Below are 24,170 nucleotides of genomic sequence, written 5' to 3'. Positions count from 1 at the left end.
TCTGAGTTATTTGTATTGGATAGCTTGACGGCGGTAATTATCATAATGTAACAGTAGTCCAAATATGCAAATATGCAAGTAGCGCAACAGTTAAAGAGCTCCGTGCGACAGTAGCTGCACCCACAAAAAAAAACTATTTTTTGAAAATGAGAATCGATTCTGAATCGTTCAATGTTAGAAACGCAATTCAAGCTCGAAACGATTTTTTCCTGCACCCCTAGTGTAAGATAGGATAAGTCTTGATTGCTATGATGTGTAGCTTGCCTGCTGGTTACTCTGAACCTGACTGGTTCTGGTATACATGTCATTATTCTAGGTTTAAAGCTTACAAATGTGTAAAATACAAATCAATAATGTGCTGTTGAAAATCCCAATATTCATGTGCAACAATATTTTCCTATAGCCCTATAGGACAGACTTAAAGACTGAGAACTAGTGTTGCTAAACTATCCAGATTTTTAGCTCCAAACACTTAAATCTCTATTCCCAAGATCTCAGTTATTCCCCAGTTATAACTGTGGATGGTGGGATCAGACAGAGCCTGAGAAGAATGATGGCAATGTTGATCTGGTCTCATGATAACAGAAAAATACTGAGAGAGCCCCGTTTGGCCAGGGTTGGGGTCGGCAGTAAATTGTGTCATAATTATGGTCCAGGCTTAAGAGAAGGGTGAATGACGGTTTAGTGTGAGGCTCACAGCTGGGCGGCAAGAATCATTAGAGACTGCGGCAGTTTAAATTTTCCAAAACTGAAGATGTAACCCAGGCAAGACACTTGGGAGAAAGTTAAATTTTTCATCTAATAAAATGACAGCAGCATCATGGCAATTTAGGACTTCCATTTAGTATTATTCGATTCAAGATGACACTACTAGACATTATTCCTGTGATGTTTGAACTGAAAAACAAGACAAGATTCATATAGGCAGGCAGGTGTGCTACCTAAATAACTTTATGAACTACAAGATTTTCCCTTTAATAAAACCACCAAATCCCAGTTTCTGATTAAAGACCACAAACTACCACTGCACACCAGTGCAACAGAGTCTAACCTGTATTTAAACCAATCTGTGGCAGTGAACTCACACCTGGGGCCTTAGGCAGACAAACTTGCACCCAGAGGGAATGGTTGGACGCCATGCTTGAGAGCACCTAAGCTATAAATGCTTATAACCAGGGAATAACCAGGAGATCTTTCATGTCAAGCCTTCTTTTGTAACCTTTAGGCCACCGCAGCTTTGTAAAGATTGTTGCTATTGGTTACATACAAGGGATGTCCTGATTAGGTCATTTTCGCCCCCACTAATTTACTTAGTGTCTGTTAATGCAGAGTATCAGCCAATAACAATTTGATCTTTGTGCTTCTATACACTACACAGTCACATAGTGCTGTCACTGCTGCTTAGTACTGAAGTAAAATATATATTTTTTAGTAACAGTTTATATAATGAGACATTCTGGGCAGATCTACTTAGTTAATAGTGTTTTTTATTACTGTTTTATAGTGTGTTTAATATCCAATAATCCAGTTTAACTGACCTACCTCACGTTTCCAGTTTTTTTTTTAAACACTGCAGATAAATAATGAATATATACACTGTGCATACAGTGATGCACACTCTGGACTGATATTTGTTATTGCATTGGTTAACTACTGATGTGCAATAAATACTTTGTAGTGGAGTAAATGGGCTATGATTTCAGTTCTTTAAGTCAGCATGTGTGTGTATTAGCATTAGCTTTCATCTTCACTCAGAAAGATGTGCAGTTTTCCTGCTGGTAATACACAGTGTTTCTGCAACAGTTACAAAAAGTTTCGGATTTGATGTTAACTGTTTGTGCTCTACTTTACAATAGTTCTACACTGAAAACTCAAATAAACTCTTATCCTCCTGAGAACGCTCCTCAGTGCTGCCGTTTGGGACATAATCTCCTTTAATAGCACCTTAAGGATACCAGATGGAGCTCTGAACATTGTGGTTAAAACTAGGATGTGGAACTCAATCCATTAAAATCATATCGGGACATCCTTAATACAAACAGCAAGCAGATTGCAGATGTTAAAAATTTTCACCTCAAATACACATTCAAATGAAGACATGAACAAGAATAAATAACCAGAAATGAAGGACTAGATTTTCATTTTTGCCCTTTTTCCCCTAGGAATTTTCAGCCTGCTAAAAAACAAACCACCACCACATGCCCAATCAAACCATGCCACTGTTTATTTTACAAACCTGAAAAACTAAGAAATCTAAATAACAAGGACTCTCTCATTGAAACGGTCACCTGAGGTGACCTACAGCTTCAGCTGATCCCACAGCCCTCCCATGACCATTCAATATGGTCACCACTGCAACAGCCTGTGTGCTTCTGCCAGGGGAATTGGGACGTTACTGAGGTTAATAAGCCGTGTCACGGAGTGCGTGTTTATCCAACGTCCAGAGCACTTCGAATATGACTGGAATGCCATCAGCCATCAAAGGTCCCTGGCTGTTTTTTCCTGTTCTGTCAGCTGTCTTCAAGAGACTTGTGTGGGAGTTATGCTGATGTTACATAGCTTACATATCTTAAAATGAACTTTCCCACAACAGATTTCTTTCTATTTAAGCATGTGGTCCTCTGTCTCCATTTTCTCTCTTACACTACATCTTTTTTCTGTTTGTAAAGTAACAGGAGCTTTCCAAGTAATTTAATTACATCTCTATTTGTTTATTTAAAGAGCAGCTGGCCAGTTAACGATACTCAACTTATACACTGGATGTGGGGTATATATTTGACGTTACTAATGATCCCAGCTTTGGCCTAACAGCAGCTACTAAAAAGGTCAGACACATTGTTTCTCTTCAGCCCTTAAATGTGTTCTTCCTTACAGTAATCTTTTCAATTAACTGTTTCCAGCTTGTGTTGAGAGTTAAATGCCAGCCTGACTAAGCGACCTTTTCCAACTTTATAGACTTGCCGCCCACAACAAAAATATCAAAATTGCTTGGTTCTTTCTTGTCGAGGAGAGGACATAATTAGCGGATGCAGTTTGTAATCTTATTTCCTCAGAGGTTATGAGTTTCGAGGCCTGACACTACTAAAACTGACTGTTTCCCATGAAGTCATCGGCAGACCAAGATTATGGTAGACATATTCAAACACATTAACATACCAAATCGCCATTCTCAGTCAAACCTTAAATAAATCTTAAACACAGTTTGCATTGGCAAGCACAAAAAAAAATGACAAGCAAAAGAGTAATTCCTCAAACGTTCCAAGACAGATGTACTGTTTATGGGTGACCCAAGACGTTTTATAATAGTAAGGGAAACTTTCCCTTTTTAAATGCATCTCTCTATTCAGACATGGATGATTCTAAATCGATTCCCAAATGCCAGTTCCTAATACGCTTCTATGGCTTCATGTTTTAAAGTACGCATTTCGCTTGAGCTCACATTTCCCTCATGTCATCCAAAGTTTGACTGTACAAGTGCGTTTGCAGCCGCTTGCACTGTTCATCAACATTGATTCATGTCCATTCATTCAGCAAGCTACCTGTAGTGCCATCCTTTCCAGCTACTTTTATCCACACTTCATTTTCCTCCAAATTGTCGAATCAGCATCACTATGCTGAAGGCGTACACTCTGTTTCTTTGGCTCAATTGCACCTCCCTCTCCCTCTGTCTCACATGCAGATGCTGATGGCACGAATAAGCAGCTACACTTTATTTGGTTTATTTCTTCTGTTTCAAATCGATTGGATTTAAACTCAGGTGCCGAGTGGTCCATCGGTCTGAATCGCTGCCACTATGAGCAGGAGGTCGCAGGTTTGAACCCCCCCTCATGCAGCTTTGCCATCAAGCTGCCGACACTCAGAGGGAGCAAATTTGGCCCTGCTCCCTCCGGGTGGGTACAGTAGATGGCGCTCTCTCCCCACATCACTCCTAGGATGATGTCTGCAGCACAGGGCGTCTGTGAGATGATGTACCGGAACAGAGTCGCTGCGCTTTTCTTCTGAGCGCGCTGTGATGCTGCTCGGTAATGCTGCATCAGCAGCAGCTTGAAAAGAAACGGTGGCTGACTTCACATGTATCGGAGGAAACATGTGTTAGTCTTCACCCTCCTGATGTGTTGGGGCATTACTAGTGATATGGGGAGTCCTAATAAATGTGTTGGGTAATTGGCCGTGTAAATTCGGGAGAAAATGGGAAAAACTTTAAAATTTTAAACTCAGTAACTCAGCACATTACATTTACTGTATTATAATACAGTAAAAAATAAGCTCTATTACATATGTTGCAAAATACTTATTCATATGCAGATCAGCCACAACAATAAAGCCAGCTCAATATATACATTACATTGGTTTATTATATTTCTGCGTTTCCTCTAGCTGGGTTTAATATTAGCCTAACAACATCAGAGGTTTGTATTATTCATGTGACTATTTAAAATAACTATGCTTTTTTTTTTTTTTTAAGTAAAATGGTGTTAAAGAGCCTATTAAAATAGCAGGATTCTGTTTATTTTGAATTATGGATTGTTATAGATACTTTACTTTAAAAGTACCAAGCAGTTGTGCAATGAGGAAAAAGAAATTCTGATGCATCGATAATCACAGATCTCTGAATTGTAATTAAATCAAAACATCTCTAGGAATCTCTAGGCAACTTTTATGTCTCTAAACTTTAAAAGTCTAAACTGAAAGTCCATATGAATGCATTCTGTGAGTCCAATCACTATTTTATGTTACTATATTGCCCACTCCTCATACAATACTAAAGGTCTTACCTGAGAAAGTGGCCTAGACAGTCTGTAACTGGTGTTCTTTTCTTCTGGGGACCAGGAACGGAGCTGCAGGCTGAAAGTGAAAATAATTACTGTTAAAACAAATCTCCTATGCTCTTCCAAGCTGCTGTTCCGACGTCAAAAACCATTCCAGTATCATGTCTGTAGTTAGCTCTGAAGAAATTCAAGTGGACATGAAATAAGCCAGCACTGCACTGCATAAACCACAAATACATTCTTTAAATATTTCACTGCTTCAGGCAAGCAGAAATGGAACAAAGAGATGCAAATATAAAAGCGTATGACCAGAGAAATTAGAATTTAGGTGGAAAAAAACCCTACATTCATACATTTGGCACTGGATATTTGTACAAAGCTGACAATACTGATTTATTGGTCCTTTTGTTTAACACAACTAAGAGTTTGAAACATTGTTCTAAGAGGAACTGCAGTCTGGATTAAATCAAACAAAAGTTTAATTTTAAACTATTTTTAGCAAGTATTTTTCAGTTGGTCCATTTATTAGGTAAACAAAAACAATTGCCAGGATCACATTATTTCAAAGGGTCAAAAATTCAAAAAGAGAGATTTGTCGGGCAGCAACGATTGCATGTGTGGAACAAATTCCAACCCACTACATCTAAAATCACACCATCATGGCGGACTATAGACTGAGCCTCTTCCATCTCCAGTAATGCTTCTTCTGTTCTTGACGCAGAAGAAAGAATAATACATCTACAAGCCTCAAATCTCTAAACTGGCTGAAACTATGCAGTATCTGCTTGAGATGAATTTTTTATTTTATTCTGGTTTCAAACAGCGTGTAGATTCACCTTCCAACATCTTCTGCAAATGATAGTTGAAGCCTATCACAGGCTGCTTTTCAACTTTGACAGTGGCTAAGGTGCATTTGGGGAAACTGATCTGTAATCTGCCTCTAATCTAAATAAATGACCCCAGTTTAGGAGTTTATTTTCTTTGCTTATCTTTTTATGTTACTGAAATACGCAGAACTTTCTGTTTACACAGCTGAGCATTTATTGAGGTAATTAAATCTGCACAGCATCCATCACAGACCTATCTGTAGCATAATATCATCAAGAAGTGTTTGGCTGCTTTCCAGAAAGATAAAATATTAAATCATTGGAGAAAAGTAGCTCAATCAAAAAAGATGGAAGAGAAAAGAAAATAAGTAGCAAGAAATCAATCATTAATTCAAAATATTTGGAAAATAGTAATGGAAAGTGTGTCATTTCAAAGCGGATGATATGGCTGGTTTTGGCAAATATTATATGCAGTAATCAGAAAATACAGTGTATCATCACAAAAGTGAGTACACCCCTCAGATTTCTGCAGACACTGTACATGCACTGTAAAGCATGAACTATTGGAAAAACTTACATTCACACAACTGTTCTGTGTGTTTAATGTAAAACATTTGCCATTGTCCAGCATTTTTACGTATTCTTTCCTTTTCTCTTTACCTTTTCATTCATTTCTTCATCAATTTACAAGCCTACTTACGAACTCTTTACTTCTACCACTGCCACATATAAAGTATTGAAAGCTTTAAAGCTGTCTCTCTTTAACATGCACAGCTGAAAACTCCAGGGGTTGATTTCCTGGACAGGGAATGAAACTGACCCTTATGTCCAAATGATGAGAAGTGTTTACATTTTAACTGAGCTGAGCTCCTGTAATAGTACATTTATTAATAATATTAGTTGTGTTCTACCTCTTGTTGCTGGTGGGTGTGATCCTTTCTCCTTTACGGTCAGGGCTGGAGGGAGGCTCTGGTGAATATGGGCCTGGAGAGAGTGATGCTGGACTGGAGATTGAATATTCTCTGTAGTTCTGGTTCTCATCCCGACTAACTTGCACAGCCTCCTACAGGACCCGAGAGAAAATACCACATTTTATATGTTAGCCTAAAGGTGGTGGTAAAGTTCTCATGACAAATGGTTTAATATAATTCTTGAGTAAAGATGATCCCAAATGCAACATTTTTAACTCAAACTCATGTCAAATTCCTACAAACAGCAAGAGAGGAAGCCTCTTCAACCTCACACTGTTGCTTAACTTGTATGCACAAGTGTGCTATCTCAGCAATATCTCACTGATCACTGACTACATTCTATCTCACACTCAGTTTTCACCCTTGCGGACCACATCCCTCCTCCTATTACCACAGAAAGCCACTGGCAGCCCCTCTAGAAGATAAAACTCAGGAACTTGTCTTATTTATGACATTCTCTGCTTCCTTTCACATATCTCACTGTCCTGGACTGAAAAAAAAATACTACATCTCATTTCAGCTCATACTGACAATCTATGAATCACAGCTAAGCAGATAATGGTTTGTCTTCTCTTCCTTTTTCTTAATGGGAACCAGACAGAGCCTTAAGCTGTGAGGATCTCAAGAGAGAAGCGAGAAATTGGTCTTGGGACAGGAACTGTCTTGTAGAGGAGTGCTGGCAAGAAACCGACAATGATAGTGCCTGGAACGCACCTCTGAGGAGTAGGCTGAATAGAACAGTCAGAGCAACAGTTCAATAAAGCTGCACACAATAAATTAGTTAATGCAGTTAATAGAAGTAAATAATCATCAATGTGTACAGCATAAACGCAGGGTGGTCAGACCATTACTGTGAGCCTCCTTGCGTTCCTGGTTTAACTAAAAGCTAAAAAAAACAATAAATAAGGATAAGTATCAATGTTTTACACTTTGGGTAAAACAAATGGAAGCACTCATCTATTCTAAGACGGCAGAAGCAGACTAGAGTACTTTATATGCACTATAGCTGTTTTAAATCAACCACAGAGTGAGCTGGGCAGACGTCAGTGGGACCCAATGAATAGCTACTTCCACAAATATGACATGCATTCGAAACCAGATGAGACCATACTGCACTTTAAATTCAGGCAACAGGACACATTTAAGTCACACACTTCATCACCAACCAGCAATTTTCACATCATTTGTGCAGACGGATGCAGTCTAACCAAAATATTTCACCAACACTGTGCTTAGTATACAGGAGACTTAAAAATATCTCATAAAATATCATTCCGCTTGCTTTTTAAGTTTATTTTAGTTTGTTTTGACAGTAAAACAGCATTTAACACAGAATTTACAAAAAAAAACAAGATTCTTAAACACTTACTTGAAAACGGCCCACCAGCTGCTCTGTGGTATTGATCCCGTTGGTCTGTCCAGGACTGGGAAGGGCTGGTCTGTAGAGAAAAATAAAAAGATAGAGACAATTAATCTGTCAGTTTCTATACAGGATGATCACCTGCTTTGTGCCAAATCAAATTAGTTTCCAAGTGATCCTTATAAAATATTTGTGTGTGTAAACCTGTGCGCCTGACGAGATGTTATCCCTGACCAGTCCCTGGAGATTGGAAGAAGCAAACAATACGCTTCAGAGACTTTTAATAATACAGTTATTTAAGAAAGTGAGACTGGCAACTTTCCCTTCTGACCTCACAGCTACAAATGACCCAGAAACAGTGGCACATTTGATGACTTATGGAAAAGGTCAATGAACTGAAAATACATCGATTAAATCAGACACAGGAAAGACAACAACATGAGCTTGTCTAATCTGTCAGCACCATTCTAAGTCTAAACCAGGGAGCGCAGCATGTCTACAAATGTTTATTTGTCTTTAAATTAATCACTGGGCTTATAGGGCACAAAAAGGCCTTTTTGGGTTTCATGGGGAAGGAATGCTGCACAAGGACCAGATTCAGAGCCAGCATCCAGAGGACTTGGAGGGATATGTGAACCACAGGTCTCCATTTACCGTTGAGGGGGGGGTAGGAGGGGGAGGGGGGTGTAGGAGGGGGTTACAGTAGGAACAAGAAAAGTAGTAACAGGCCTGAGGTAGAGGCAAGACATACAGTAGTTAGAACAATTATGCCAAATGATGGTGAAACACACATGCCAGGCCTAAACCCTTATTTTTTGTGCACAACAACATGGCCCTCAACTTTAAGTGCTTCTGAAATGTATGCTTCATTAAAACCACTTCAGGCTGCCAGGGTGTGTGTTTGGGGCTTTGGGATAAAAAAAAAACTATTTTTTGCCACTTTTAATGAGGAATTTTAAAATGCAGGGCTTTAGAAAGGGAGACTCAAGCTTTGGCTCCTAAACTTTGACTCAAGTTTTCATACATTGGCTTCCTGCAGGACTAACACAATGAGCTTTGGCTGTGCTTCATTCCTATTTCCTTTCTGCAAGTTCCCTTGTTTAAAGCTGCAGTAATTAAATTCAGGGGTTGTTTAAAGCTAAAACACAATGTGATACTTGAAGACCTCTCCATGATACATACGCTGTGTTACAAAGCTTAGACTGTAGCAGAGGTAGACTGTTTTCCTATAATTCTGATTGTAACAATTGCAATATAAAATCCCTTTGCTTATAGTATCGCAATATGTGTTTTAACATAACCTCTGTATCACATGTATCGTAACACCAATACACCAACTACCTTCCTACACAACTTCAACAAAGTTTCTTCTCCATCTGTTTCTCACTTTTCCACAATCAACCCTGGGGCTACTGTTGATGAGGCTTGAAGCAGGGATTTGGACGCCAGAGTGAAATTGTGTGGAAACAGTATCTCCAGCTAACAAAACTAAGTGTGAGACTACCTCAGTTCCTCAAAAACACACCATAAAACAACATCCGTGACAGAGACGAAGTCCTTGCTGGCAGGAGACGCTGTTCAGCATTATCCCTACAAGAACAGCATGTTCAAAGTGTGTGTTGACCTTCCACTCGTAAACATTTGAAGAGCGCATGCCATGACGGGCAAAATCTGCATTTGATGGATTACATCTTGTTTTTAATATATTTAAAGCATAAAAAGCCCTAATATGGTTACAATTTAAATTTAAGAGATCAGCAAGAATATAAACAAAACTGGTTCAGCATTGACCAAATGACCAACAAAAATGCATGGCATTGAACAATCAGTCCATAAACTTAGTTTTGTCAAACAACAACCTTATTACCCCATTAACCTTTGACTTTCACCCTCTACACTTTATCCTATTCCCTGCGCATGGGAGTTGACAGAGGGAAAAGGTGAGGGATTGTGCTGTTCCTACACAGCTTGATAGCCACAGCATTAAGAGCAGCTATAAATTCTAACATTTCTCACCAGCTCTTGAACGGTTCTGGTTAAAAGCACGTTTCCAGAACGGACCTTGCACTGATTTAGAACAGTCCAGTAAGGTAACACTCAAGCTCATGTGTTGGGGAAATCACACATGAAAGAATAATTAGTCCAGTGCCGCACCAGGCAACTGATTGAAGATGAACAGCTTTGCCAAAATGATGCAAATGCAGACATGGATCACAGCTAGGCCTGAATATATCCACACAAAACAAAGATGCATCCTGACAGGCACTGGAAAGTTTGATCTGGACTAAAGCAAAAGCTTTTGGCTGCTGTATTTCCATTACTACTTTATACACTAGTGCATCTTTATATCAGTAATTCAAAGTTTAAAATGTGAAACTCATTAAACAGATGTATTACACACAGACTGATCTATTTCAAGGGTTCTATTTAAATGTCATACTTCATTTACCCTAAGGTAATTGTGCCGGCTGCCCCTGCATAGTTTATGATGTGTGAAGCTTTTTTTTATTTGTGCACACTGCGCAGGCCAGTGCTGAGTGGTAACATTCTAATTTGTACAACAGTGTGATTTGTTATCTGAGACTATCATGCCATAGCTTTATAGAACATCAAAAACAGCATAAAAATCATCTACGTCAAAAACTGAGCCCAATGAAAGTGTTTGCAAACCATAAACATAATTTGGTCTTAACAGAAAAGAGGGGGTCTCAGTCTGGATCAACTGACCCTTGGTCTAAACACTTTGTCTGTTGTTGTTTCATGTAATTGGTCAGAAATCTGAATACAAAAACTGTTTTTACATAAATTCACAATCATAATAATAATTGTGTTGGAATCTGACTACCCTTAGTGTTTTCACATTTTATAGTTCCTTACAAACATAATGCTAAAAGACATTAAATCGCTCGGATTGTTAAAACATGTCCATATACTACTCTGAACCTGCTCATAAAAGACATCCTGATTTGTTTCGAACACAGGAAATATTGTGAATAACTGGAACCATTTTTTCCTTAAAATGCAGAATCATTCAACAAAATTCAGTCCAAAACTCAGCCTTAAGCTATTAATTATCTAATGTAATGTCAGAGAGAAAAATCAGCCTCTTACATCATGACAAGCAGACCCTTTCTCCCTTCTCCTCAAACTCTTCAAACAGAGTTTCAGAGAGAGCAGGTTTGGTAACCATAACAAAAAGAAACACATTGTCTTTGTTAGAAAGTGCACTGTGTAACTGAGATATTGCATCATGGCATGTAAATGCAGTTCAGCATTCTCATCATACCAGCTTCTCTTGCATGAATGGTATGGATCCACCGAGGGCCTCTGAGAGAGGGAAAGAGAAAAACAGCATATGCAAGGCAGTGTAACATCAAAGCAACAAGCTCAGAAACAGATGCCTTTATGGACAAGGTCTATTAACACTTTATCCATAGCACTGACTTATCAGTCACACTGCATGCTCATCTGGGCCACTACAGACAGTGCTGTAGACATAAGCCAGCTGGTGGCACAGGTGGAATAAGACTACTTTGATCATTAATATCCAAAATGGCACTGAATGTTAAAAAGTCCATAGCTGAAATATTTAAAACGCAGATGTACTTGGCACCATTTCCCCCCTAGTGGTTCTAACTATAGGATATGTTATTTAGGTCTAAGTAATTGACAGTTTTTGCCTTTTTTCTGCTTCTCATCATCCTAAAAATCCTGCACACAGTGAGTCTGTTTACATTAATAATCAGATAACACAGCATATAGAACAAATCCAATGATTGCCCCAGCCATGTACATCTTAAGAATGTAAAATCTGATCAAATTATGCTTTATGCAAAACCAAATGGGCATTTTTTCCTTTAACCTCCCATTACTCCAATGCTACAGTAATCACTTGATACTTACATCATTGATAGTATAGAAATGCTTATTAAGCAACATAATGGTGTCATCTGATAACATTTTGACTTGCTGGTTATATAGAAATCCAAAATCTGGTCTATGCAAATCTAAATACATTTTTCTATTGCTACAGACATCTACTGTTTCAGACAGACATCAATGGTTGTATTTGATAACACCTTGATTTTCTTCTTTGTTAAGTTGAATACTTGAAATCATCATCTATGCATAGCATAAAGTTTACAAATATAGTGGAATTAAAAGAAAACCGTTGTATTTTATTTTTAATAAGGGAGAGGTCTTTCCAAAATGTTACATAGTTCTACAGGCGGGAAATTGTTTTTCTGGTGTTAAATTATGTTTATTCAGCTGAAAAACTCGTTTCTTTTCCATTTTCAATCTCTGCATGAGATGCGCAAGTAGCTTTGCCCCCAGTCACACTATGCAAGCACATACAACAAAAAATGCTTTGGATGTGAATTAAAACTTTTGCACAGATAAATCTGTTTCTTGCGGGTTTATCTTTTTTTGGGCAAACATGCTTATATACAATAACATGTTCTACATATTTTAATTTTAAATAAGTCATTATTACGATTACTCATTTACTTTTTTTGGTGCCCGCCGATATTTGGTGCCCTACGCACAGTGCATGATCCACATGGGCGGAGTGCCGACATTGCAGCCTGCTCCTGGGTCAGCTAAATGGCTATAAATTTTTAAATCATGAGTGATGGCTGGGTTGGAATCACATTTGCTGATCTATGTCTCATCACACCTTGAGATGATTGGGCATACAAAATCAATGCGGGTACAAGGGTTTATTCTATAGGACTCAGCCAATTGAGAGGGCATCAGGGACCCATCCCTATTGGTTTCAATGGCAAGACAGCCAACTTTCAATCACGTTTCTCCAATATACTGAAATTCCACCTCCATTATTTAAATGCAGCAGCTAGCGTAACCTCTGCTTATATTGTGAAATTTTATATCCACACAAAATTCGTTTTTTTTAAAACGTTATTCAGCTCTATTCAAAAAGATGTAGCTATTGTAAAAGGGCTGGGGTACACCTAGCCTGGGTGGGACCAATGACTGTATGGGTGGGACCATAGACTGTGTATAGCTCTTTGGAGGCAGCCCTCAGGGGCGGGGTAATTAAATGAGTAGGCTGTCTCTTCACAGTCTTTCTCCCTCCTCTGGTCTCTACTGCGCAGATTCGGGTTTTAGGATCGCCAACATGGCGGAAGATTTTGGCTTAATTTTCATTGAATGAATGGGAACAGCAACACGGCGTCCATCTTTTTTACAGTCTCTGAATCTATGCAAATGGGTACATTATCTAAGCCTGTACTCATATGATTAATGCCTCTGTTCAGGGTCTTTTTACATTTGGTATGTCAGCACATCTAAGTACCCGTCATGGGTACGGACTTTGGTAATAAACTCAGTCTGAGCCACGTTTAAAACCAAGCCACCAAAACCAACTTACATTAAGCAGATTTCACTAAAGATTGCCTTTGGTAAACACACAAGTCAGCTACTTCAATTATCCATGAGGAGATGCGGTCAGAATGGAACAATACTTCACCTTCACCCCCAAACACACACACAAAAAAACTTAGCATGCAAAGGCAAGCAGAATGGTCAAATATTTTGTGACATTCTACAGAATTATAGTCCTGACGGCTGAAATTCATCAAACAGACCAGTTAAATGTCTGCTATGGTGCCAGAAGTTAAGGTGCCTTTAAGGGGGCAGGAAGCTCTTGTGTAGCTTAGGACAATGGTTTTAATAATAAAGCGCACAAAAATAAACAGAAACGGCAGAATGTTTTATGTCAGTGAAGTTAAAAACACACTTGGGTGATGTTAACTCACTGGTTTAAAAAAGAACATTCATATAGGGCTGCACCTGCAATTTAAATGCTCTCATGGTAAAATGAGATGGACCTGTAAATACCTTGAAAAACATTACACTTGGATTCCTGGGCAAACTAACTCTGCACTGTTAGTTCTTTAGAGACCCATATAACTGAAGGGCAGACTAGTTCTAGTAGCTGAAGGAAGACATTCATGATTACATAATCTTTTGTATATAAAAAGAAGGCCCTCAAACAATCACACACACCCTCTTCCTCTAAATAACGTAGGCAAACGCAGATGGGGCTACTGTGAACAAACACTTTAGAGAGAGAGTTGCCTTGGCAGTGCAACATAGTCATCCAGGGAGACACACAAACACACATACATACATATTGCACCAGGGCCCAATTGTCCGCACAGTGTTGATTCTGGACCAGGCTGAGACATGAGGTCAGCAGGGAAAAATTCACAGAGACGGGAAGTATGCGGGCAAGGGTGTATAAGGTGTAGTGTGGCACACACATTTACACTGTCTCAGAACAGTTCATACAAGTATCTTCATTTGTGTAAGCATCCATACACAGACACATACACACACACAGACATAACAGTCTGTATTTCCACACAGGTGCATATGTTTAAAAAAAAAAAAACTGCAAAAATGTATATACACAAGCTTATTATGAAAAAATAAATATGCAAAGGAAGGCCCTAAAAAAGTGTCAACAATAGACTCCAGAAACGGTAGGTAAAGTACAATTGTTCCTATTTGTGGGAAGAGGAGGAGCTGCTCTCACTGCTCAGCCACCCCACACGCTGCCATTGCTACTGTGTTGCCAGATCCCTTTTAAAAAGTCCAAACTAAACCTTTTTTTTTCTTCCTGCAAGACAGGACCAAGCTCGACAAGAAATATAGTCACATTTTAATCTTGTGAGATCTCCTAAAAGTCAACAATCTAATCTCTAAACATTAAGTATTAGGGGTGTGATGAGACACTCATCTCACGAGGCAAGACGAGACGAGACAAGATAAGATTTTAAAATATTTTAAAGAAAACTTAAAAAATGTAATGCAAACAGACTGGTTTCTCAAATTGAGTCTATAAAAAATAAAACCTATATAGTGCAAACAATAATTGCAAACCACAAACAGTCATATTAAGCCTATGGTTTCTGTTTTTTATTTTCTCAAGTCTCAAGTAGCTTAACTGTATTTAACCATAACCAGCCATATTAAGACTATGCTTGAAGTGCAAACAGAATTTTTTTTTTCAAATACAGTACAGAGCTAAGGGATTAGAACAACTGCCTATGATACAGTCATGTCCTTTTTCAAGAATATCAGCATGTCCACATTTTCTGGAAGCAGTTGAAACTTTTGGGCACTATGTCTCCTGCAGTTGAAAAGTCACGCTCACTTGGGACGGAGTGATTTTGCATTGTGCTTGCATAAGCCGTGGTGTACGGCATGATTTTCTCACAGTATTTACGTAAGGTTCGTGTCTTGTCGGTCACTCTGTTGCCGTTTATTGTTTCCACTGGGAAGCCAAAATGCAGCCAGACATACAAATTAAAAGTAGCGGGAGCATCTTCTTCTATGTGAATGCCTGAATTTTCCTCTTCTGATAAGAGCTGCTCTGACTACATGCCACCATTGCTACTATGTTGCCAGATCCCTTTTAAAAATTCCATACTATTTTTTTTTTCTTCCCACAAGACAGGACCAAGCTTGACAAGAAATATAAGCTGCGGTCCAATCTGAAGGGAGCTGCCCAACTAGGCAGCATTTTCAGGCAGCATAGGCGCGCTCCCGAGAAAAGGACTGTCCCATTCGGAAGGTAGCATGTGCTGCCTACCTGGGCAGCTGCCTTATTTTACCCCGATTCTGAAGGCAGCGTGAGATGTATCCTTCACGGCGAATGCAATCCCATGATGCATTTCACCAGCTCAGAGTTCCAGCGCTCAGATTTAAAAACATGGCGGTTGGAGCCGGCACTGTGAGGGAGTTTCTGTACAAATGTAAGTAATTTCCTCCTGTATTTCCACTCACCGCTGCGTGGGTTTATCAAACTAGCATATTTTAGACTGTTTTAAGTTGTTTTCCATTGTTGTTTTCGCCTGTACTTTATTTAATGTAAGACCTGACCGGGTGAAGCTACCGTTAGCTTATCGCGCTAATTTACCGGGTAAGCTAACACGCATCTAGCCGACTTACAGAGTACCAAATGCGGCTGCAGCGCTGAGGAAACCCCGGCTAGGAAACAAAGATACCCTGGCCGTCCAGTATAAAAAGTTTTAACTGTTTTAAATCACTGTTACGTATAACTAAGTGATTTACTGTGTAAATAGTTTAATTGTTAGAGGGAATAACTGTAGAATAACCTGTGATTCAGTGATTTAATGCGTAAATAGTTTAATTGTTAGAGGGAATAACTAGATTTACCTGTAACTGAGTGATTTGCTGTGTAAATAGTGGAATTATGAGCGTGTTCTCCATAAACCGCTGTTACTAATTCAGATTTATTTTTTCCACAGGGATGACCGTGGGCCGGGGAAGGTGAACTCTGGTCAGACCGGCTGGAGGTAGCGTTAGCTCCCTTTATGAATAGTTTTTTTTTCTTTGAATGTAATAAAGTTTTCTCTCTTAACATTATTATTTTTGCTTGCTGTGTTTTTATTGTCACTATGCTTATTGTAGTATCACATCTCAACTAGTGGGTATGGGTAAATAAAAATAAAAAAAAGTTTATGAATCATGTTATGTTTGTGTTTTATGCAACTAAAAGGTAAAGAATAATTAGCTGACTGTGTATGAATGTACTATTGTGTGAAACGTAGCTTAGTTTGATAATTTAGCTCTGGCTCATACAAAATATTTATTATATTATGGTTTCATTACTCATGCATTTCTACGAAGCATCTAATCAAAAATAAATTAAATACATAAATAAAACTGACCATACTCTGAGAATGAAGTGAGGAAAAGTGTATAATTAAAGTAAATCATGAATATTTAAAAAGAGAAGTAAAAGAGAAATAGCTGCTGCTGCATTGAGATTTATCCCGAGGTAAGTGATCATTAACTTTAGTTATTTATAAACAGCTCACGGGCACAGCGCGCTAGACGTGATGACGTATGCTGACTCCAGAGCGTGTCCCGAATGCGCTGCCTTATAAGATCCCTTATGGGTGAAAATGCTGCCGAACGAGGGCTGCCTTTGAAGGCAACGACTACCTAGGCAGCTCCCTTCAGATTGGACCGCAGCTATTGTCACATTTTAATCTTGCGAGATCTTTTCATACCCCCAACAAGTATATAAAAAAAAAAACACTACAGGGACAGACTTTAAATGTTTAGGCTGGAACTAGAACTGTTACTTAAGGGCTGTCCCAACACTCAGCTATGTGCTACAGAAGACTCAACAAACCCAAATGAACAGACACTGTCTGTGATCTAAACCACATAACTTTGCCTGCGACAAACAAATGAAGATCTGTGTGCATTTTGAATGGGTCGAGAAACGTTCCGACATGTATTTACAGCAGGGCACAGTCGTTTATGGGTGCACAAATCAACGTGCTTAACAGCTCAACACTCAACACCTTTTCCATTAACGGCACAGAACCTGGGTAGCAGATGCACTGGACGAAGCCGTTTAGCATTCCACTGCAGAACATCATAGATACAGACCAAAGTGGGTCTACACTACACAGAAAGCATTGCGATTAGAGTGCATATGAACACCTGATTTAAGCTGACTTTCCTTTATTACGATTGGTAATGACCCTATAACACTTTCTGATGCTCACTGTGTTAAAGGTGAAAAAAGACAAGTCTGCTAATGTTAGGTGAGTTAACAGAACATTAGCCTGGTTGAATCTGTTCAAATTTCAAGTCACTTCATCCACTACAACTTTCCTTGGTTTACTGTCATAAGTTCTGTTAATTGTGGCCCTTACTGCAAAGTCTTAACAAGTTATTTATTAAAATACAGCATATATATATATATATATATATATATATATATATATATATATATATATATATATATATATATATATATATATATATATATATATATATATATATATATGCGGTGTCCCCACGCTGTGCCGGACCTGTCGGGCCGCGCGAGCTCCGCGGTGTGTCTGACCGCGGCTCCGCTAAAGTACCTGACTGAATCAGCAAGCCAGTTAGCTTACCTGTTCAGGAGAAAAGTAGCAGCTCTGGGTCAGTCTTGTAGTCTTTTTGAGCTCTAAGTCTTACACCGTACGAACTCTCTGCCAATATTCACTCTTGTTATATTCCTGCTTTGGTCACTGAGTTTTTTTGAGACATGCTGAGCCTTTTTAAGCTGTGTAGCAGCTGAGGTTTACCTGAACCAGCTCTGCTAGCTCCTTTGCTGTGCTACTGTAGTGCTGGCAACCTCGGTGGGCAAAGTTAGTGTTGGGGAACGAGCAGCAGGAGGAGTCAGAGGACAAAACAAACACAAAACTCCGGGATGGCCTGCATACTTAAAATAGGAATGTACTGCTGAATCCGTGCTGACAAGAGCTGCCAGGGCTTTCATTCAACATGTTTCCTTAATATCTGATGATACATCCTGATCATTTTATCATTTACTACTGAATATTAGTTACATAGTGGTCCTTTAAGTGATTAATAAGGTTAATTCAAATTATTTGGTTAACTATTTTATCTATCTAAACATTAGGAAAGCTACATGGTTCAAAAGATAATAACAATATCTAAATCTAGCATTTAAAAAAAAAAGCTAGAAGTAGAGGAAGATGTGGATAATAGATGCAGGAGCAGATGAGGAAATATGCTGTAGAGAAGCTGTAAGAAAACATTCTATTGGTATGGAGCCCATTTGAGCTAGACTGGACAAAAGCAAAAACAGAAAATGAATGATGAAGAGGAGGTGTTATTTTGAGGCTGGCAAAGAGAAAGAGAACACCAGACAGCGAGAGAGAGCACAAGTCAAGCCACAAAGCCAAACCGGGGCCAACCAGACAGCAGGCGAGACAAAGAAAAGCAGATGCCAATTGACTCAAACAATCCAGTCACTTACTTATCTGAAGCAATTAGATCTACAAGCGTAGGTCTGAAGCCTAACACTGAGTCACAGTCTGAGGTAAATGGAGTGCTATTTTAAACTGACGTTTGGGCATGAACTGACTAGATGTGATTATGTTATTGATGGCATTATTATCTTTTTAATTAAAACATCAGTGTCAAGAAACATTCTTTTGATGTTTAATGTATGTGTTAGTATGGTGGTTTTACTTGCCTGCAAGCAATTCCGTGCTTGCAGGCAACTGTGTTTTGTGGCATGTGTGTGTGTGTTTTTTACCTGTCCACCTGCAGCTGCAGCTGTGTCTTGCAGTTCTTGATTTTGTTCTGTGCCTCCACATTCAGCATGTCACCAGTGTTTTCTCCATTTATTTCCAGAATGATGTCCCCAGGTTGGAGACAAGCGAGCTCTGCTTTACTGCCAGGGTTTACCTGAAAATAGAACAGTTGACCAATCAAAACACAAGGATCCCAAAATAATACCAAGTGAAGTTGGTCATCCTTTTATCTACATTATCAACTTTGATTTAAAAGTCACATTAATTTTGCATTATAGCGAATCACATTTGCTTTAGATTTCTGTACCACAAACTGAAGTGGCCCAAATCAGAACTGAAAAGATTAATTTTCACACTGCCAAACAAGTGACATCTGTCACATGGCGTAAAATATCAGATTTGGGCCAATGCTGTGTAAGCGGAGCCTTGAAGTCTGATACATTGTCAAAAACATGTAAATGTGTCCCTGAACGGCAATTCAGAATTTTAAATTTGCCATAAATGTGAGCTAGGTGAAGAGTAAATTGGACCTCACCCCTTTGTCTCTGGCTCTTACTAAACATTGGCATGAGCGTTAAACTGTTACTTTTGACTCCATTTTAATGATTCTGACTTTGACTTTGCGACTGTTCTTCTCTGCTGAAGAAAGTGGAACACAAGAGGTTTTGGGTTTAATGCCCAGGGCTCTAAACTGTGTGCCACTGAGAAAACAACAAGGCCTTACACGAGTAAAAAGCTCAAGTCCTTCAAGATCAGAGAAGCCACAAAACGGCATTGTAATGAAACGCAGGCATGCACACGAAGACACACACCAGCCAAACAGGACAACACTCAATTCTTAAGAACAAAAATCTGCTTCTTTGTGACGTGAGTACCAGTTACACTCCACTCATGCTCTTGCTGTCAATGACTCACACACAAAACAAAAAGGTAGGGTACTTCAAACATCAACGTTTTTTTCCCTGTGTTCACTGCAAGCAAGGGGAGCAAAGGTGCCATGTCTGTGTGTCCACTCAAGTGGCAATTAACCGTTGCCACAGAGACCCACAATAGCGTCTGCCTTGTCCAATCAGACCATGGCTCATTACACATAAACTGAGGATGGCTTCTCTTTTATTCAGTATACATTGCCACTGCAGGAATAAGGACAACAGAAAAAACAAAACGGAGAGAAAAAAGTAATAACACACAAGTTAAATATAGCGGAAGAAAGACACCATCGAAGAGGCGTACTGCGGGAGAGACGGAACTGAGAAAGACAGCCCTTCAGAGCAAAAAAGCAAGAAAGAAATGTACCCAACCTCTTGCCACTTCAGCCCACTGGTAGACTGTATACGGTGGTGTGAAAAGTTTTTTTTTTTTTTTGCATTTTTGATATACTTAAATGTTTCAAATCATCAAACAAATTTAAATATTAGGTAATATTGGGCAAAAAAAATCCAAATCCAGGCCATCACCAACTACAGCATACCTCAACATGCTTGTGATCGTGATGCCTCCCTTCAAGATGCACTGAACAACTTCAATGCAACGTATAAATGACCAAGTACTGTGCCTGTCCTGATGTGCGGAGAACTCTACACAGAGTCAACCCACAGAAAGCCTAAGGACAAGACAGCATACTCAGCATAGTGCTCAAAGGATGTGCAGAACAGCTTGCAGATGTTCTCAAAGACATTTTCAACATCTCTCTGAGGACTGCTGTCGTGCTTCAAGTCCACCACCATTATTTCTTTACTTTCTGTGCCCAGTGTTACTCAGTATCATCCTATTTCACTTACTCCCATCATCATGAAGTGCTTTGAGAGGCTGGTCATGAGGCATATCAAAAACCAGCTCCCCTCCTCACTGGACCCACTGCATTTTGCACATCGTCCAAACTGTACAACAGACCATGCAATCTCAACCACACTGCACCTGGCTCTCACCCACCTGGACAACAAAGACTCATTATATTCAAATGCTTTTCATCGAATTTCATTCAGCATTTAACACCATCTTCCCTCAGTATCTGATTGGAAAACTGAGCTTGCAAGGCCTGAACTTCTCCCTCTGCTACTGGGTTCTGGATTTTTTGACTGAGAGACCACAATCCCCAGGGCTGTGCGCTCAGTCCACCGCTGTTCTGACTCATGACTGTACTGCAAAGTACAGCTCAAACCACATGATCAGGTTCGCTGATGATGACAACTGTAGTTGGCCTCAAAAGCAAAAATGATAAGTTAGCGTACAGAGAGAAGGTGCAGTGGCTAACTGACTGGTACAGAATCAAAACCTTATCTTTAAATATGTATAAAACCATAGAAATGGTTGTTGACTTCAGGAAAGCACCAGGTAACCACCACCTGCTGAACATCAATGGCTCTGCTGTAGAAATTGCAGAGAACCTTACCTGGTCCTTCAACACCAGCACCATAACCAAGAAAGCCCAGCAGCACCTCTACTTATTTCAGAGAAAGGAAAGTACATCTTCCATCTCCCATCCTCACCATAATCTATGGATGGACTATAAAAAGCTTCTTGAGCACCTGCATTAATGTCTGGTTTGGGAACTGCAACATTTTGGATCGCATGACGCTACAGCAGATAGCTGAGAGGATCAACAAAGACTCTCTCCCATCCATAAAAACATCCACACCACACGCTAGACTACTTCCAAAACAATTCCTTTTCTTCTGTACCATCTATAACCATCTTACTGATCACTGCACTAAGACCATGCAGCTTTTCGGTACTTAACTCTCCAGAATGTCCTTGGCATGGTGGAGGGAACAGCTTTTGACAAAAGAATGCTATTGGTGGTTTTAGAAAACAATTTTAAGTATCACTGGGGTTTTGGGTCTCCAACACAAAAAAAAACAAAAAACAAGTGTTTGAAGTTAACGCGGATAGTGAACAATAAGGGAAGTTGTGGTACAAGCTGTAAAAAGCTATTTTTATGCTATGAATTCCTGAGTGTTTTTGCATAAAATCTAATGGGTTTCAGATTAAAATTATAATAATCCCACATGCAGCACAACAACGGGACTATCAAAACTAAAAACATAAGAAGAGAGAGTTTTTTTTAAAGCCCACTTGACATTTGAAGGTGCACGATTAGATCCAAAATATGATTAGTGGGTTCAGTATGCCTGGTCATAGTCTACTGGTACTTTTCCAGGTTCAGCCAGGATAGCCTCACTTAGAGCCACGTGAAAAAAAAAAAAAAAAAAAAAAAAAAAAAACCCTCTCCCCTTTTCTCTATTCTCACAACACCGCCTGTTTATGGAGGACTCTTTAGGTCTGTAGTCACGTCCCCCTCTTCTAAAGACGTCCATTTCCTGGTCTTTTTTTTTTCTCAGTAGACTTAGAAAAATATATATTGTAAAAAAGAAAACAATAGTTTGACCATTAGAAAGATATTTCCCTCCCTCGCTAATCAGGGGGCTTCCTCTCCAGCTAGCAAGTGGTAGCTTGGCCACAGTGCCCATAAAAGCAAATAGGAAACACAGCAATAAAACAAAAGACAAAAGGTGACAAAGGTAAGAGTGGCACCATTTCATTTGCCAAGAAAGACACAAGCTGATGTACCAGAACTTAGGAACTTTGAAATAAAATTTGAAAACATTACCTTTGAGACTGTTATTGCCTTCTTGAAATCCCGCCCGCCAGATATTCTGAAGCCCCAGGGAGATGGGCCAATCAGGTTCACAGTGAAAGCCATCATGTGACCACCAGCTGCTGTCCAATGTCTTTAGGAGCCCTACAGAAGAAGGTGGGAGACAGAAATACAGAAACTTTTGTTCTAGTTCTAGTTGTCTCAGGTCTATTTCACAGAGTTTCCATTTCTCAGAATCATTCACAGCTGAATAAGTAAAAACTCCCATTACCTGTTCTTTGAGCAGATTGCATTAATTTTCACATGACTGTGGCTCAAATACACTGACACAGAGTGACCACATCTTAAATGATTCAAATAAATTCCACAGCCAAGTGTCACATGGCTGACATTACTGAGAAACTTTTTAAAGTCAATATTTCTCTTACAATGTAAAAAAAAACACCATTAATAAGAAACGTAATAAATAATTTAAACAAATAAATGTTATTAAACTTAATTCCACCTACAAAAGTGTTTTCAGAGCAGCTGTTGAAACAATGGACAAGCTTTATGGAAAGTAAATTTAACCCAAAGAGAAATTGCTGTCTGATTAGTTTAGATTAACTACACAATATTGAGTTTGCAGTAGTTTGAATTCATTCATTGTTGCAATCAACTGAACTGGTCTCAGTTTCTCAGGGCTAATATTATAAACTACTGGTTTAACATTTAAATGAATTAAATTACCTTACATGTATTACCATTCGAATATAATTCCCTCCCCCATAATTTAAAAGACAGACACAGACACAAAGACAACACAAAGTGTGCAGCATCACTTACTACATACAATTATAGGTGTTTAATAATAAACCTATAATCGCTTCTTAAATATTTATTGTTTCATCAACTTTCAGGCAGACCTACACTTTTGGACATAACATAGTTACAAATAGCTATTTGTCAATTATATACGGACATGCTACATATTTTTAGAATTCAAAATATTTTAGGGGTGTCAAACCCGTCCATGTTGGGAACTGCTGTTGATGCAGCATCGCTAGGCAGCCAACACACTGAATCCCCAGATGTAAACTATAAACCAACAGACGCCTCTAAAAAAAATGATTCCAAAAGTCATTTCTATTGGTCCATTCAACATGTAACTCTGAAACTACCTAAACAATTTAACTAAAAACAGATTCTCAGACATTACAAGTCACAGTGAGTGTCAATAGGTCCCTTGGAGCAACTTTAATAGCAGCTACCCATAACCCTGATGATTTCTTATGGGTCATAATGCTGCTCATCACTGAAACAATCTCCCAACTTGAAAAAGCCGCACCAAACCAAACCAGCAGAAAGCGGTTAGTCTCTCACCACTTGTCGCCAGGGTGGTCCGATTCGACCCACAACAGAGCCCTACAAGTTCCAGTCTTACTGAACCCAATTCACATGAGGGCTGACTTCAGTACAACTGATTATCACTAGCACATGTTGTGCTGAGGAGGCAGTGACAGCATTGGCTCCTGGGTGATGCATG

General features: G+C 39.1%; 1 protein-coding gene across 1 annotated transcript in view; it reads right to left on the bottom strand.

Annotated features, from left to right (window-relative positions):
- The window catches only part of pdlim2 (PDZ and LIM domain 2 (mystique)), an 83,074-nt gene that overhangs the window by 43,456 nt on the left and 15,448 nt on the right, over positions 1-24,170 (bottom strand). The window contains exons 2-6 of the mRNA XM_007260144.4: positions 22,658-22,789; positions 19,050-19,201; positions 7,937-8,006; positions 6,508-6,659; positions 4,776-4,845 (exon numbers count right to left, since the gene is read on the bottom strand). Coding sequence (XP_007260206.1) covers positions 4,776-4,845; positions 6,508-6,659; positions 7,937-8,006; positions 19,050-19,201; positions 22,658-22,753 — 540 coding nt within the window. The 5' untranslated portion in view covers positions 22,754-22,789. The remainder of the gene's footprint in view (positions 1-4,775; positions 4,846-6,507; positions 6,660-7,936; positions 8,007-19,049; positions 19,202-22,657; positions 22,790-24,170) is intronic.

This window comes from Astyanax mexicanus, chromosome 12 (assembly GCF_023375975.1).
Source record: "Astyanax mexicanus isolate ESR-SI-001 chromosome 12, AstMex3_surface, whole genome shotgun sequence".
In the NCBI taxonomy this organism is placed as follows: Eukaryota; Metazoa; Chordata; class Actinopteri; order Characiformes; family Acestrorhamphidae; genus Astyanax; species Astyanax mexicanus.
This window is presented reverse-complemented; position numbering and strand designations above follow the sequence as displayed.